The following is a 13,393-nucleotide window of genomic DNA, read 5'->3' as shown; positions in this document are numbered from 1 at the left end:
GCTTTATTGAAGAGATTACAAAAATATGCATATAAAACATCAGTTTTATAATGTAAATCAAAATCTGGCTCATAAGAAAAACAAAAAGCAAAACAAGCAAAAAATCTCCCCCCCTAAACCAACACCTTTCTTTAGCTATTTAGGAGAAGGCAAAAGAAATGTCTATGAAAGTTGGCCTGAAAAATTCTGGAGGTGAAAGCACTGGAGATTGCTCTTGTGCAGTGTAGGAGACTGACTTACAAAGACCAGCTGCAACGCAATATTGAACTGCTGGAAGAGAATTTCTCTGTTCAGAATTCCCCAAACTAAAAGCATCAGTGTTTCATTTTACCCTTTATACAGTTCTTCACACCACCTTCCCAAACTTAGAATTTAAGCTGGAGATTTAGTTACCTTCCACACTAAGCATATTGCAAATGTCAAGGAATCCTCCCATGTCTATCACAGGCTGCTTTTTGAGCACTTTTCTGCCCTTTCCTGGTTCAAGGAACTTGCAATCATCGTGACCTCTCCTTATGCCCCAAAATCATCTCCCTGCTTCAGCTGTGCCATAGGATGTGCTCTGACATCTCCCTGACCTTCCAAACCTGCACTCACACAGTGCTTGCTGAAGTACTCTCATTTTTCTCTAACACTAGTTTCTCTTTTCTCCTCCTCCTGGGAGAGAAGTCATCATTCAGAACCTGGGAGAACTGGCAGAAATCATGTGGAGGTATTGTTATGCTGGGAGGTATTAATGGATGTTGTCAGACAGTTCCTTACATCGTCATCACTGAGTGAAGTTGCCAGACCTGGCAGGCAGCCAGTGGCAGGTTCCCTTTGCAGCCTTTCTTTTTTTATTTCCTCTCCTGCCTTCATGAAAGTTGCTAACATTTCAAGCCACCAATGGCTACAATATATCCTGAAGCTTTTGAGGGTTGCATGTAATCAATCCTAAAATCACCGCACAACCACAAGCAATAATGCAATCAAGCAGATATTGAAAACTCAGTTTATTCAATGAAAACAAAAAAGTTCAGTGCTCTCTAATAATGTTTCATATCAAACCTAGATTTTCAAAGATATCAGATCACTAAAAAAATTTCAGAGGGCCTTTCAAGTACACTGCATCTTGACACATGGAAGATCCACAAAAAGAAACATCTGTATCATTTTTGAAAAACAGATGCTTTGTAAAAAATATGACATTGAAAGGTCACTTTTACCGTGAAAATAAACAGGTATTTTTTAAGAAATGTTTTAATATAGTTACATACTTCAGAGCTTAAAGCCCAAATTATGGTTCTACACTGTCTTAATAGAAAATAACTAAAGGAATTTAAAGTTTACATATTAAAAAGTAACCTGACACTTTTCATCCAAGGTACTTCAAGGTACCAAGGTAATAAAATCTAAAAACCCCACCAGCTAAAAAAACTGGCAATCTAATTCAAGTGATAAAATACAGTACGGTTGCTATTATAAAATATAATCCCAGTTTGATTGTTAACTTGCATATCTCTGGGACATGCTTCTTGCTGCTTTTGAAGCAGAAAGTGACTCAAAAGTAAAAAGTAAAGCAGTTGCAGTACTCAAATTTTTCAACCATCCTTATCCTCAATTGTTGATACACCATGGATTTAAAACCAACAGGATTCTGCACCCTAGTATCAACCACTTCTATGCTTATCTTTTTGATTGAGTTTTGCTATTTGCTGTAAATTCTAAAGAGACCTTTGTAAATTCAAAGGTATATACAATGTTCTGTGCCACATGTTCTCAAGAAACTTATAGAGGACAAGTAGCAGATCAAAATAAGTCTATACAGGCAGAAGGTAAACTCCACGAGTTACACAATGGGAAGGGAGCCTGAATTCACAGGCTGGAAATGTTCATGAAGAAAAATGTTCAGAGAAAGCATTTCTTACCCCAGTTTTTCATCCTGCTCACACATTAGCATCGCATTCATCACAGCCATGTGCCTGTGGCAACAGACTGATGCCTCCTTAAGTCAAACAATCAAAATCACTGAGCACAACTGCAGGGTAGATACTTGCTGTACCTGCTGCTCCAGGTCCCTCCACTTCTCCCCCTCTGCATTTTAGAGCAAGGCTGACCATCTTCTCCCTCCCAGTCTTTCCCTGATACTGTGCTCCCATTTGTTTTCTGTTCCTGAAACTTGTGCCATCTCTTTAGCTTTAAAGTAGCACTAGGTAGGAGTTTTAAACAGGTGGCCTGGAGAATAGTAATTGAAATTGCTGGAATTCACATAATCCCATGGAGTGGTAAAGATCTGTACCGGTTTGGCCAAATTTAGAAATATATACTCTGAGAGAAGGCACAACCACCCCTCCCCCACCAGGTTCGGGAAAAAAAATAAATTTTCCTCGAAGGAAAGTGAAGAAGATAAAACTATTTATTTAACAAACACACGGGAAAGGAAAATGAGGTTAAATGGTAAAATCTTTTGCTGTGGAGGAAAAAACCTGGGAAAGCGTTAGAGTCCTTCCTTTGGTCTCCTCGGAGCCGGGGCTTGGCCCAGGGCCAGGCCCTCTGTGCCCGACGAAAAGTCCTCCCGATGTGCTCTGAGGCTGAAAAGCAGTCCAGTAGCAAAGGGAGAAAAATCCGGAATTCCAGAGAAGGAAAAGCAAAGTCCAGCTCTCAGTCTCTCTCCGGAGAACCAGAAACTGAAACAACTGGCCAAAAGCTGACTGGAACACAGCAAGCCGGGTGCTTCCTCACTCCCCTGCCGCGGCTGGGAAGAAAAAAACCTCCTATCTTTAAGTGACCTTGAACAAGCTGCAAACTGCTTTGAGAAAGTTTTGCTCAGTTTTTTTCTTCTCCCTCTCAGGCTCAGTTTAGAGGCACAGAAAGGCACAAAAATTAATTCCTGGGCATAGGCAGCGATATGGGATACACATCATAACGTCACCCCAAGACATTCCACCCCTTATCCCATATTGTTGGCTCAATGCCCAAACTAAGATATTCTAATTCTACACACACATTAATACATATATATATATACACAGCTATATATGAACAGTGACAGTGACAATCAGCAAGCAGGGGTATACAAGCATTTCACACTACAATCAGATCTCCCTGTGGTACACAACGTGTTGTTCCATCTTTCTTCATTACCCACCATGTGCAACCAGGTCCCTGGGCGAAGACAACCCCACGGGTGGGTTTGTCTGTACTCGAGGCAGATTTTACCCACACAGTCTTTCCTAACAGACCTCTGACATGCACTACTGGGACCTTATCTCCATCTGTTGTATGCAGGGATTCAGATTGGGCTGGACCAGCTCTATTGGTGGAACCTCGGGTGTTAACTAACCAGGTGGCCTTTGCTAGATGCTGTTCCCAATTTTTGAAAGTTCCCCCACCTAGTGCCTTCAAAGTGGTTTTCAACAATCCATTACACCGTTCCACTTTGCCTGCAGCTGGTGCATGGTAAGGGATGTGGTACACCCACTCAATGCCATGTTCTCTAGCCCAGGTGTTAATAAGGCTGTTCTTAAAATGAGTCCCATTATCAGATTCAATTCTCTCAGGGGTACCATGCCTCCAAAGGACTTGCTTTTCGAGGCCCAGGATGGTGTTCCGGGCTGTAGCATGAGGCACAGGGTAGGTCTCCAGCCATCCAGTGGTGGCTTCTACCATTGTGAGCACATGGCGCTTGCCTTGGCGGGTTTGAGGCAGTGTGATGTAATCAATCTGCCAGGCCTCCCCATACTTGTATTTGGACCACCGCCCACCATACCACAGGGGCTTCACCCGCTTGGCCTGCTTGATCGCAGCGCATGTCTCACAGTCATGGATGACCTGGGAGATACTGTCCATGGTTAGATTCACCCCTCGGTCTCGTGCCCACTTATAGGTGGCATTTCTGCCCTGATGGCCTGAGGCATCATGGGCCCATCGAGCTAGGAACAACTCTCCCTTGTGTTTCCAGTCCAAGTCTACCTGTGACACTTCTATCTTTGCAGCCTGATCTACCTGCTTGTTGTTTTGGTGTTCTTCATTAGCCCTACTCTTGGGGACATGAGCATCTACATGGCGGACTTTCACAACCAGCTTTCTTACTCGGGCAGCAATGTTTTTCCACTCTTCAGCAGCCCAGATTGGTTTTCCCCTACGCTGCCAATTAGCTTTTTCCCACTTCTCTAACCATCCCCACAGAGCATTGGCTACCATCCATGAATCAGTGTAGAGGTAGAGCTTTGGCCACTTCTCTCTTTCAGCAATGTCCAGGGCTAGTTGAACAGCTTTGAGTTCAGCGAGTTGGCTTGATCCACCTTCTCCCTCAGTAGCTTCTGCAACTCGTCGTGTGGGACTCCATACGGCTGCTTTCCACTTTCGTTTCATCCCTACGATGCGACAAGAACCGTCGGTGAAAAGAGCGTAGCGTGTGTCTTCTGATGGCAGTTGGTTGTACGGTGGAGCTTCTTCAGCACGTGTCACTTGTTCTTCTTCATCAGCGAGACCAAAGTTTTCACCTTCAGGCCAATTTGTGATTATTTCCAAAATCCCAGGGCGATTCAGTTTTCCAATACAGGCGCGCTGTGTGATGAGAGCAATCCATTTGCTCCATGTGGCATTGGTGGCGTGGTGGGTAGAGGGAACCTCTGCTTTGAACATCCACCCCAGCACTGGTAGTCGGGGTGCCAAGAGGAGTTGTGCCTCAGTTCCAATTACCTGTGAGGCGGCTTTGATTCCTTCATAGGCTGCCAGGATTTCCTTCTCTGTGGGAGTGTAGTTGGCTTCAGACCCTCTGTAGCTTCGGCTCCAAAACCCCAGTGGTCGACCACGAGTCTCACCAGACACCTTCTGCCAGAGGCTCCAGGACAGGCCATGGCTCCCAGCTGCAGAGTAGAGCACGTTCTTCACTTCGGGTCCTGTCCTAACTGGGCCAAGGGCTACCGCATGAGCGATTTCCTGCTTGATTTGGGTGAAAGCTTGTTGCTGCTCGGGGCCCCAGTGGAAATCGTTCTTCTTGCGGGTAACCAGGTAGAGAGGACTCACAATCTGGCTGTACTCGGGAATGTGCATCCTCCAAAAGCCTATGGCACCTAGGAAAGCTTGTGTTTCCTTCTTGTTGGTTGGTGGAGACATTGCAGTGATCTTATTGATGACCTCAACAGGAATCTGACGTCGTCCATCTTGCCACTTTACTCCCAGGAACTGGATCTCTCGGGCAGGTCCCTTGACTTTGCTCTTCTTGATGGCGAAACCAGCTTCCAGGAGAATCCGGATAACTTTCTCTCCTTTCTCAAACACTTCTGCTGCAGTGTTCCCCCACACAATGATGTCATCAATGTACTGCAGATGTTCTGGAGCCTCACCCTTTTCTAGTGCAGTCTGGATTAGTCCATGGCAGATGGTGGGACTGTGCTTCCACCCCTGGGGCAGTCGGTTCCAGGTGTACTGCACACCTCTCCAGGTGAAAGCAAACTGAGGCCTGCACTCTGCTGCCAGAGGAATGGAGAAAAATGCATTGGCAATGTCAATAGTGGCATACCACTTCGCTGCTTTGGACTCCAGCTCATACTGGAGCTCCAACATGTCCGGCACAGCAGCACTCAGTGGTGGAGTCACTTCATTCAAGGCACGATAGTCCACAGTCAATCTCCATTCTCCTTCAGATTTGCGCACAGGCCAAATGGGGCTGTTGAAGGGTGAGTGGGTCTTGCTGACCACCCCTTGGCTCTCCAGCTCACGGATCATCTTGTGGATGGGGATCACAGCATCTCGAGTTGTCCGGTACTGTCGGCGATGCACTGTCGAGGTGGCAATTGGTACTTTTTGTTCTTCCACCTTCAGAAGGCCGACTGCAGACGGGTTCTCTGATAGCCCTGGCAAAGTGTTCAATTGCTTACTGCCCTCTGTCTCCACAGCAGCTATTCCAAAAGCCCACTTGAGTCCCTTTGGGTCTCTAAAATACCCGTTCCGGAGGAAGTCTATGCCCAAAATGCACGGGGCCTGTGGGCCAGTCACAATGAGGTGCTTCTTCCACTCAGTTCCAGTCAGGCTCACCTCAGCTTCCACCAAGGTCAAATTTTGTGATCCACCCGTTACACCAGAAATAGAAACAGATTCTACCCCCACATGCTGCGATGGAATTATTGTACACTGCGCACCAGTGTCAACCAAGGCATCATATTTTTGTGGTTCTGATGTACCAGGCCAACGAATCCACACAGTCCAAAAAACACGGTTTTCCCTGACCTCTACCTGGCTAGAGGCAGGGCCCCTCTATGCCTGGTTATCCTTCTTTCCCTGGGCCTGTATCTTAGAGGTTCCTTCATGGGAATTGGACATGCCATCGTCTTTTCCATCATTTCCGGCAGTTTGGCTACAGGCAACTGGTGCTACTTCCTTTTTGGTAGATCCTCCTTTCTGAGACTTGCGCTCCTTCAATTCACGCACTCGTGCTGCCAGAGCAGAAGTGGGTTGTCCACCCCACTTCCTCATGTTTTCCCCACTGTCACACAGGAAATCCCACAGCTCACTTCGTGGGATGTGCCTTCTCTCTGGGGAACGTCCGCGGAGAAGGCACTCTTTAATCTCCTGGAGACTCTTCTCCATCTTATCTTCCATTCTCTTCACATGTGTTTCCACAGCTGCGATCCTTGCATGTGTTGGGCCATGCACAGAGTCTGCATATGCTCGGAGCTTCACTGCCATATCCTTCACAGTCTCATTTGCACCGTAGTCCGGTTTCATTATTGCTAAAGCAGAAGCGTATTCTGGTGGCCCAAGTTGTATGAGTTTTCGCCACATGTATGGAATAACTCTGGCCCGGTCTGGACTCCTCAATCCTGGGTCATTTGCGAAGACAACCTCTACCACCCCTAGTTCTCTCAGGCGTTGGATCCCTTGCTCTATGGTCTTCCACGGGGTTTGCTGCATGTAGAGATCATCTCCACACATATATCTTTCAATCACGCCTGTCAAAACTCGTCTCCAGACACTGGTAGAGTCAGTCCCCCTTTTCATCGCTTGGTCAATCACTGGATCATGTGACAGGGATCCCAAATGCCTCGCTTCAGCACCATCCAGCATCACATCATCACCTGCCGCATCCCAAATACGGACCATCCAACTTATTATGGATTCATCAGACCGTCGGGTGTAATCCTTTCTTAGGCTGTGAAGGTCCTTTATGGACATGGACTCAGTAATGGTTTCTGTGCCTGAGTCAGTTGGTGGTTTTGAGGTTCCTTCCCCTGCATCTTTTGAGGTTCCTTCCCCTCCATTATCCTCATCTTTCACTGGGCGATCAGTTTTGGTTATGTGCTTTTTCCTTGTAACAGGAGCCACTGTCAGTGGCTTAGACTCTCCATCTGGTTTGGGCTTGCTGTCTGGTTTATCTGCAGCCTGAGTGACTGGGGTATCTGCAGGCTTTGCTGATTGATCTTCCTGCCTCTCTACCCTTACCGGCTGCAGTGTGCGATAGGCATATGCCAAAACCCAACATATTGCAAGGAGCTTGTTCGTATTAGAATTGTCATTGTATTTCTCTTTCAGATATTTCGCCACCTCAGCTGGTTTCTGAACTTGTTCAGGGGAGAAATTGCAAACCATTGGGTCAGAGAATTTCTTCAGGATTAGGCCTATATCCTCCCATTCCCCACACCACTCAGGATGCTCCACCTCTGGGTCAGGTGTCTCATCAGTCACCCTGGAAATCTGAGCTCTTATTCTAGACAAGCTGCAAACCACATAGAGGAAGATTACCAGATTAAATACCAGGAGGGTGGTCTCTTTAACATCCAGGGGAAACTGAACACTCTCAAAAGAAAACCTATCAAATTTAAAGGGAAGGGAAACCCCGACTCCTCCTCCTCTAACAATCTGGGTGCAGTTACTAATAAATTCCCAAAACAGGCTACTGAAGCTAGGACTGGGGTTAGGAGGGAGAAACCATTTATCATACACACTTTGAACAGATGCCTGTACCTCTGTCAACTTCTTATAAATCATTATCACCGAGCACAGCAAAATAGAAATCCGAATTCGTGTCCCTGCTCTGCAAAAATTCCTTATCAAGGATAAGATCGGACCAAGTTGTGGATAGGCAAATAAGCCTAGGGACCAGAAAGGCACTAGCACCTTAAACAAGCCTACGGACCAGAAATACATGAATATATCAAGCCAGAGAAATGTTATGAACTCAACCAACATGATGACTATTTTACTCCAGCACAGAATAAGTAAAAACAAACCAAAATGTAATTAGCACAGGTTTTTCACTTTCCTTCGAGCCACACGGTTGGGCGCCACTAAATTTGTACCGGTTTGGCCAAATTTAGAAATATATACTCTGAGAGAAGGCACAACCACCCCTCCCCCACCAGGTTCGGGAAAAAAAATAAATTTTCCTCGAAGGAAAGTGAAGAAGATAAAACTATTTATTTAACAAACACACGGGAAAGGAAAATGAGGTTAAATGGTAAAATCTTTTGCTGTGGAGGAAAAAACCTGGGAAAGCGTTAGAGTCCTTCCTTTGGTCTCCTCGGAGCCGGGGCTTGGCCCAGGGCCAGGCCCTCTGTGCCCGACGAAAAGTCCTCCCGATGTGCTCTGAGGCTGAAAAGCAGTCCAGTAGCAAAGGGAGAAAAATCCGGAATTCCAGAGAAGGAAAAGCAAAGTCCAGCTCTCAGTCTCTCTCCGGAGAACCAGAAACTGAAACAACTGGCCAAAAGCTGACTGGAACACAGCAAGTCGGGTGCTTCCTCACTCCCCTGCCGCGGCTGGGAAGAAAAAAACCTCCTATCTTTAAGTGACCTTGAACAAGCTGCAAACTGCTTTGAGAAAGTTTTGCTCAGTTTTTTTCTTCTCCCTCTCAGGCTCAGTTTAGAGGCACAGAAAGGCACAAAAATTAATTCCTGGGCATAGGCAGCGATATGGGATACACATCATAACGTCACCCCAAGACAAGATCCCAGCCTCAACACTTCAGCAAAAACAGAGTCAAAGCAGTATTAAACAGAAATGCTGGACTCCATACAGTCATTATTAACACAAGAGATATCCACGAGGCACACTGATCTCTTTCCCTGAGCCACACTGAAAATTTTGCCAATACACTTGGCTCTTCTTGACATTGTCCCAAAAAGAACTGCTTTAAGTATTATCAGTGTGATTAGTTTTCACAAGCAAAATACTTATCACAAGCAAAATGCTAGAATCACGTTGGTTGCTTATCAATTTTGCAGATAGTATAAAAAGGAAGGAGTTAACATAATGATTCCAAACAAATGGAAGAGATAAGACTACATGCAGGGTTTTAAACTGATTGTTCTGAAATGAGAGTCATTCTGTCCACTAAGCTGCACAGTCCTTAACAGTGTATTTCTGAGCCTCAAAAGCATTACCTATATTGCTAGAGGGTAAAAGAAATGAAATGTAAAAAACATAATAAATAATACATAGAAAAATATAAATTAAAAAAAATACACAGAAAAGAGAAGAATGGTGAAAAGTACCCTAGAGATCACCAAAAGAAAACATGAAGGAGAAGATAGGTAATATCAGTGACTTAACAGGAAAATTTTGAGCAGTTGCTCCAAGTGGTGTCCACAGAGAGCTGCTATTCACTTCATGCTGGCTCTCCTTGTTTCCAGCTGCTAAGTTCACATTGAAAGAAGCTAAAAATACATTAAATACTTTCAAAATATTATTTTCCCATGAAAGCAATTGGTATAAGCTGCCACAGAGATGTTGTTCTCTTGCCAGTGAGAAGGGAAATAGTATACAAGGAGTTGTATTCTACAAAATCTTTTGTCTTATACACAATGCAGACAAAAATATGGAAAAGTTTGAAAAGGCATTATTTTAGCTACAATAATTTCCAACTACTCCCCTCTTTCAGCAAGCCAATATAGGAAAATGACACTTAAATATGAGGATCCTATCACCTGTGAGAAAAGCTATACTCTGTGCTACTCAGGAGCATAATATGAGAGCCATTTCTAGCAATCAAGTTTAGATATTTCAGTGAGAGGGGAAAAAAAGACTAGAGTGGCAAATGTCTACAATTTAGGCATGTATCTCCTGACAAACTGAAATTTCACAATGCTGCGGATTTAAAACATAAATGTACCTGCTTCACGTTCAGGACTGTCCTTGACAGTAAATTCAGCTCAATACAAAAGTAAAATGGGGGGAGGGATGGGACAACACATACTGAGAACCATCCAGCTCTTTCTGTTAAATGTGAAGTACAGCAGGCTTTTTTATGGCATGCCTTCCTCCAAAAATAGCAATGATTACACTGTTCAACTGCCACACCCCCCTCCTCAGCCTGACTTTTTTACATGTAAAACATTATACATTTTCAGTCCTGAGGAAAAAGCTTAAGTTTGTAGAGCCAAGAGGACTCTCTCCATCACCCAGTACCCAAACTACAGAAAAGGAACACCTAGGGAGGCAACTCTAATTTCTTATAGTATTAAATCTCCTTTTAAAGCCAAAGTGACAGATTTTGTAAGAACTCTGAAACCCGCAGCTTTCCAGAGTTTTGGAAAGACGCTCCAAGTCCCAGCAGTGATAATCTGCCAAGGCACATTTGTGAGCAAGACTTTTTTTGTCTTCCAGACAAACACAAAGATTATACAGTCTACTCCCTTCACAGGGTTGAGGCAGGGGAAACGTTAAGATCACAGCTGCTGCAGCAGTGGAAGCTGCAGCTGCCTTGGAGCTTGTAGCCTACCATGCGATTGTGGGATGCTACTGTGCTACACATCCTGTTCCATTTGGGGCTTTTCTCATGAATGGGAGAAACCTGAAGCTTCGGCTGGCTGTAGTTAATAAAAAGTCTTGCAAATCCTCTTGCAATATTCCACCTAAGTTCCAATTCAGCTCAATAGCCTTCCTATCAGAACTTCCTAAGTAGCTGCTTAAGATAGCTGTATTCTTGAATAATACTTTCTTCACACCTTCTATGACATTTAGTTTTCAGAATTATCACATCCCTATTGCCCAGTCACGATTTATCTTTTATATGAAAGAGTACACACAGTGAAGGCAAGATGGAATCGCAACCATTTCAAGTAGCCTACATCTGGAATGAAATTATCTTTATGAAATATGGTTGGGCTTTTTAATAGAAAAAGCTAACATGTCTTTTAATGATGACCTAAATTTCACTAAAACCAGGAAAGGATGTATCGATCCTTTAGGGTAACATATACCGTACAAAAGCTCAGCTTTCCTCATTATTCTGAAGAATCATGCCTGGCTGATGTATTTATTTTGCAATGTTTAACATAACAGAAAGCAGATGAAGTTCAAAAATGAACTTCAGAAAAATGAAAGATGAAAACACTGTTTAGACGATGTCAACAAAGCATAAAACTAAATGAAGTGATTCTGTATTGACTATAAAAACATATTTGCTAATAGTAAAGTCACTAACGGTTATCTATCAAGATCACAACATGAAGTAATTCTGCATCTTAAGAACTGTGTAAAAGCAGCAGATACATGAAGTTAGATGTAATTTTGTGATTTTGCAAAACAGCATCATGGAGTGCACTTTACTGCTATTTTATCATTAGTGTAAATAATTCAACAAACCCAGGAAACCTCCAGTTCACTCGTTTTTTTTTAAATTGCAAGTCACCAAAGGGCTTTCGACCAAGACAGCCAAAGCTTAGTTTACACTTGCTAGCAAAAAAAAAAAAAAAAAATCAAATATAATAGTATCTTGTATACTGAAACAACTGCTTTGTTATAAAGAGAAGGCCTCAGAAAACTAGAAAAAATGACACCGCTGTAAAAACCTGTAAGCCTTTTACTCTCAGTTCAAAGATTTAAGCATTCTTCTACAACAGACTGAAGTTTCATATTCATCTCAGCATATCAATCCACTAATAGGCATCAGTCATCAACACCGAAGTAAAATCTGCCACATGAAACAGCTTTGATGTGATTGAAGACACACACAGTCGTAAGCATGACAGAACAGCTTAGCTATTAAAATGTTTTATCTAGCAAAAAACTGTTTGTCCTAATTGACTGAAATACTCTTCGAATGCTATTATTGTGAAGCTACTTCACTAAGCAGCACTTGGGTACATAGCCACTTGACTTACATCTTGAGATCCAGCACAACCACATCAAATCTTGTTAGAATATTTTCTTACACATACTTTTGCCAAGAGACCAAAACAATAAAGCTGACTGTCATTTTTACTACCAGTTGCTTAGTTAATTCGATACTGAAACATACTGGGATTCATTACACAAGCTGCATGCAATCAGCCATTTCTATCAATCTTCCTTCTTAGTGCATGAACAGAATGAAACCGACTAACCACATCAGTTGAAATGGGTTGGCAGGACTAGGTGGAAGTTATTCTGCACTGAGCCCAACCTCTCACCACGAGAGGTGCAGTGGCAGGGACTCCTTTAAACAGCAATGTGCAGCCCTGGCCCATCTCCAACACTGACCATACATCAAGCTGACAGATAAGAAGCCCAAGACAGCAATCTGAAAACAACTATATACAGCCCCAGCCACTAGACAGTGAGGGCTTCAAGGTCTACCTCATCATTCATTTCAAAGCCAATTTTAAACACACCAGAAGTAAACATACCTGACAAAGAAAACCCTCAAAAAAAACCCCAAAAACCAAACCAAAAAAAACCTCCACAACAAAACAAAAAACTCAAACCAAATCAAACAAGCACATAACCATTATCAGAAAGTCTCTATGAGGATACACTCTAATTCAGGAAGTGTCCACTGAATATGGCAATTGATTGCCACAAACGCAGTCAGAAAATTACTAACAGTTTGTGTCTACAACATTTTCCTTTCTTCATTATATTCACAGGGTGTTAACAACTTGGAAGAGAAAGGAATCAAATACACCAAGCAACTGCCACTAAGATTACATTTTACAGAACCAAACAAAATACTATTGATTTAATATCTCAAATGAAGGGTGATTTGATATTTGTCCTGTATTGATTAATGCATCATAGAGTTCATCCATTTATGCCACTACTTTGGTTACCAGAAAGTATGTCATATCAATTCCTTATATGTAGGCAACATATTATCTATCAGCTCTTACTCCAAAATTACTAAATAATCAGCACAAAGGAATAGCTAAAATTTACCCCAGTCCCCTATGCAATTTCCATAGCTCCATACATTTCATTTCCATATTCCAAATGAATAAAATCCAGGTAAACTTACCTACAGTTTGGAGGAGGGTCTAATGTAATTTCTGCAAGTTCTTTCTGAATTCTTAAGAGGGGAAAAAAAAAAAAAAGATATTATTAGGACTTCTTGACTTCTTTTTTAATCTGTTTCTTTCAACTTTATGAACATTTCTACAGAAATCGATAGTAACAAAATATAATTCTTAGAACTTCTGATTGAAACCTGATGCTA

The 13,393-nt window shown here is 43.0% G+C and overlaps 1 protein-coding gene across 4 annotated transcripts in view; it reads right to left on the bottom strand.

Moving 5' to 3' along the window:
- Window positions 1-13,393, bottom strand: part of LOC138106537 (ubiquitin-conjugating enzyme E2 E2) — a 217,324-nt gene that overhangs the window by 190,537 nt on the left and 13,394 nt on the right. For all 4 annotated transcript variants that reach the window (XM_069007273.1, XM_069007274.1, XM_069007275.1 and 1 more), the window contains exon 3: window positions 13,196-13,246. In XM_069007273.1, coding sequence (XP_068863374.1) covers window positions 13,196-13,246 — 51 coding nt within the window. The remainder of the gene's footprint in view (window positions 1-13,195; window positions 13,247-13,393) is intronic.

The sequence above is a fragment of the Aphelocoma coerulescens genome, chromosome 2, assembly GCF_041296385.1.
Source record: "Aphelocoma coerulescens isolate FSJ_1873_10779 chromosome 2, UR_Acoe_1.0, whole genome shotgun sequence".
Lineage (NCBI taxonomy): Eukaryota > Metazoa > Chordata > Aves > Passeriformes > Corvidae > Aphelocoma > Aphelocoma coerulescens.
Note: the sequence above shows the minus strand (reverse complement) of the source record. Positions and strands in the feature narration are given on the sequence as shown.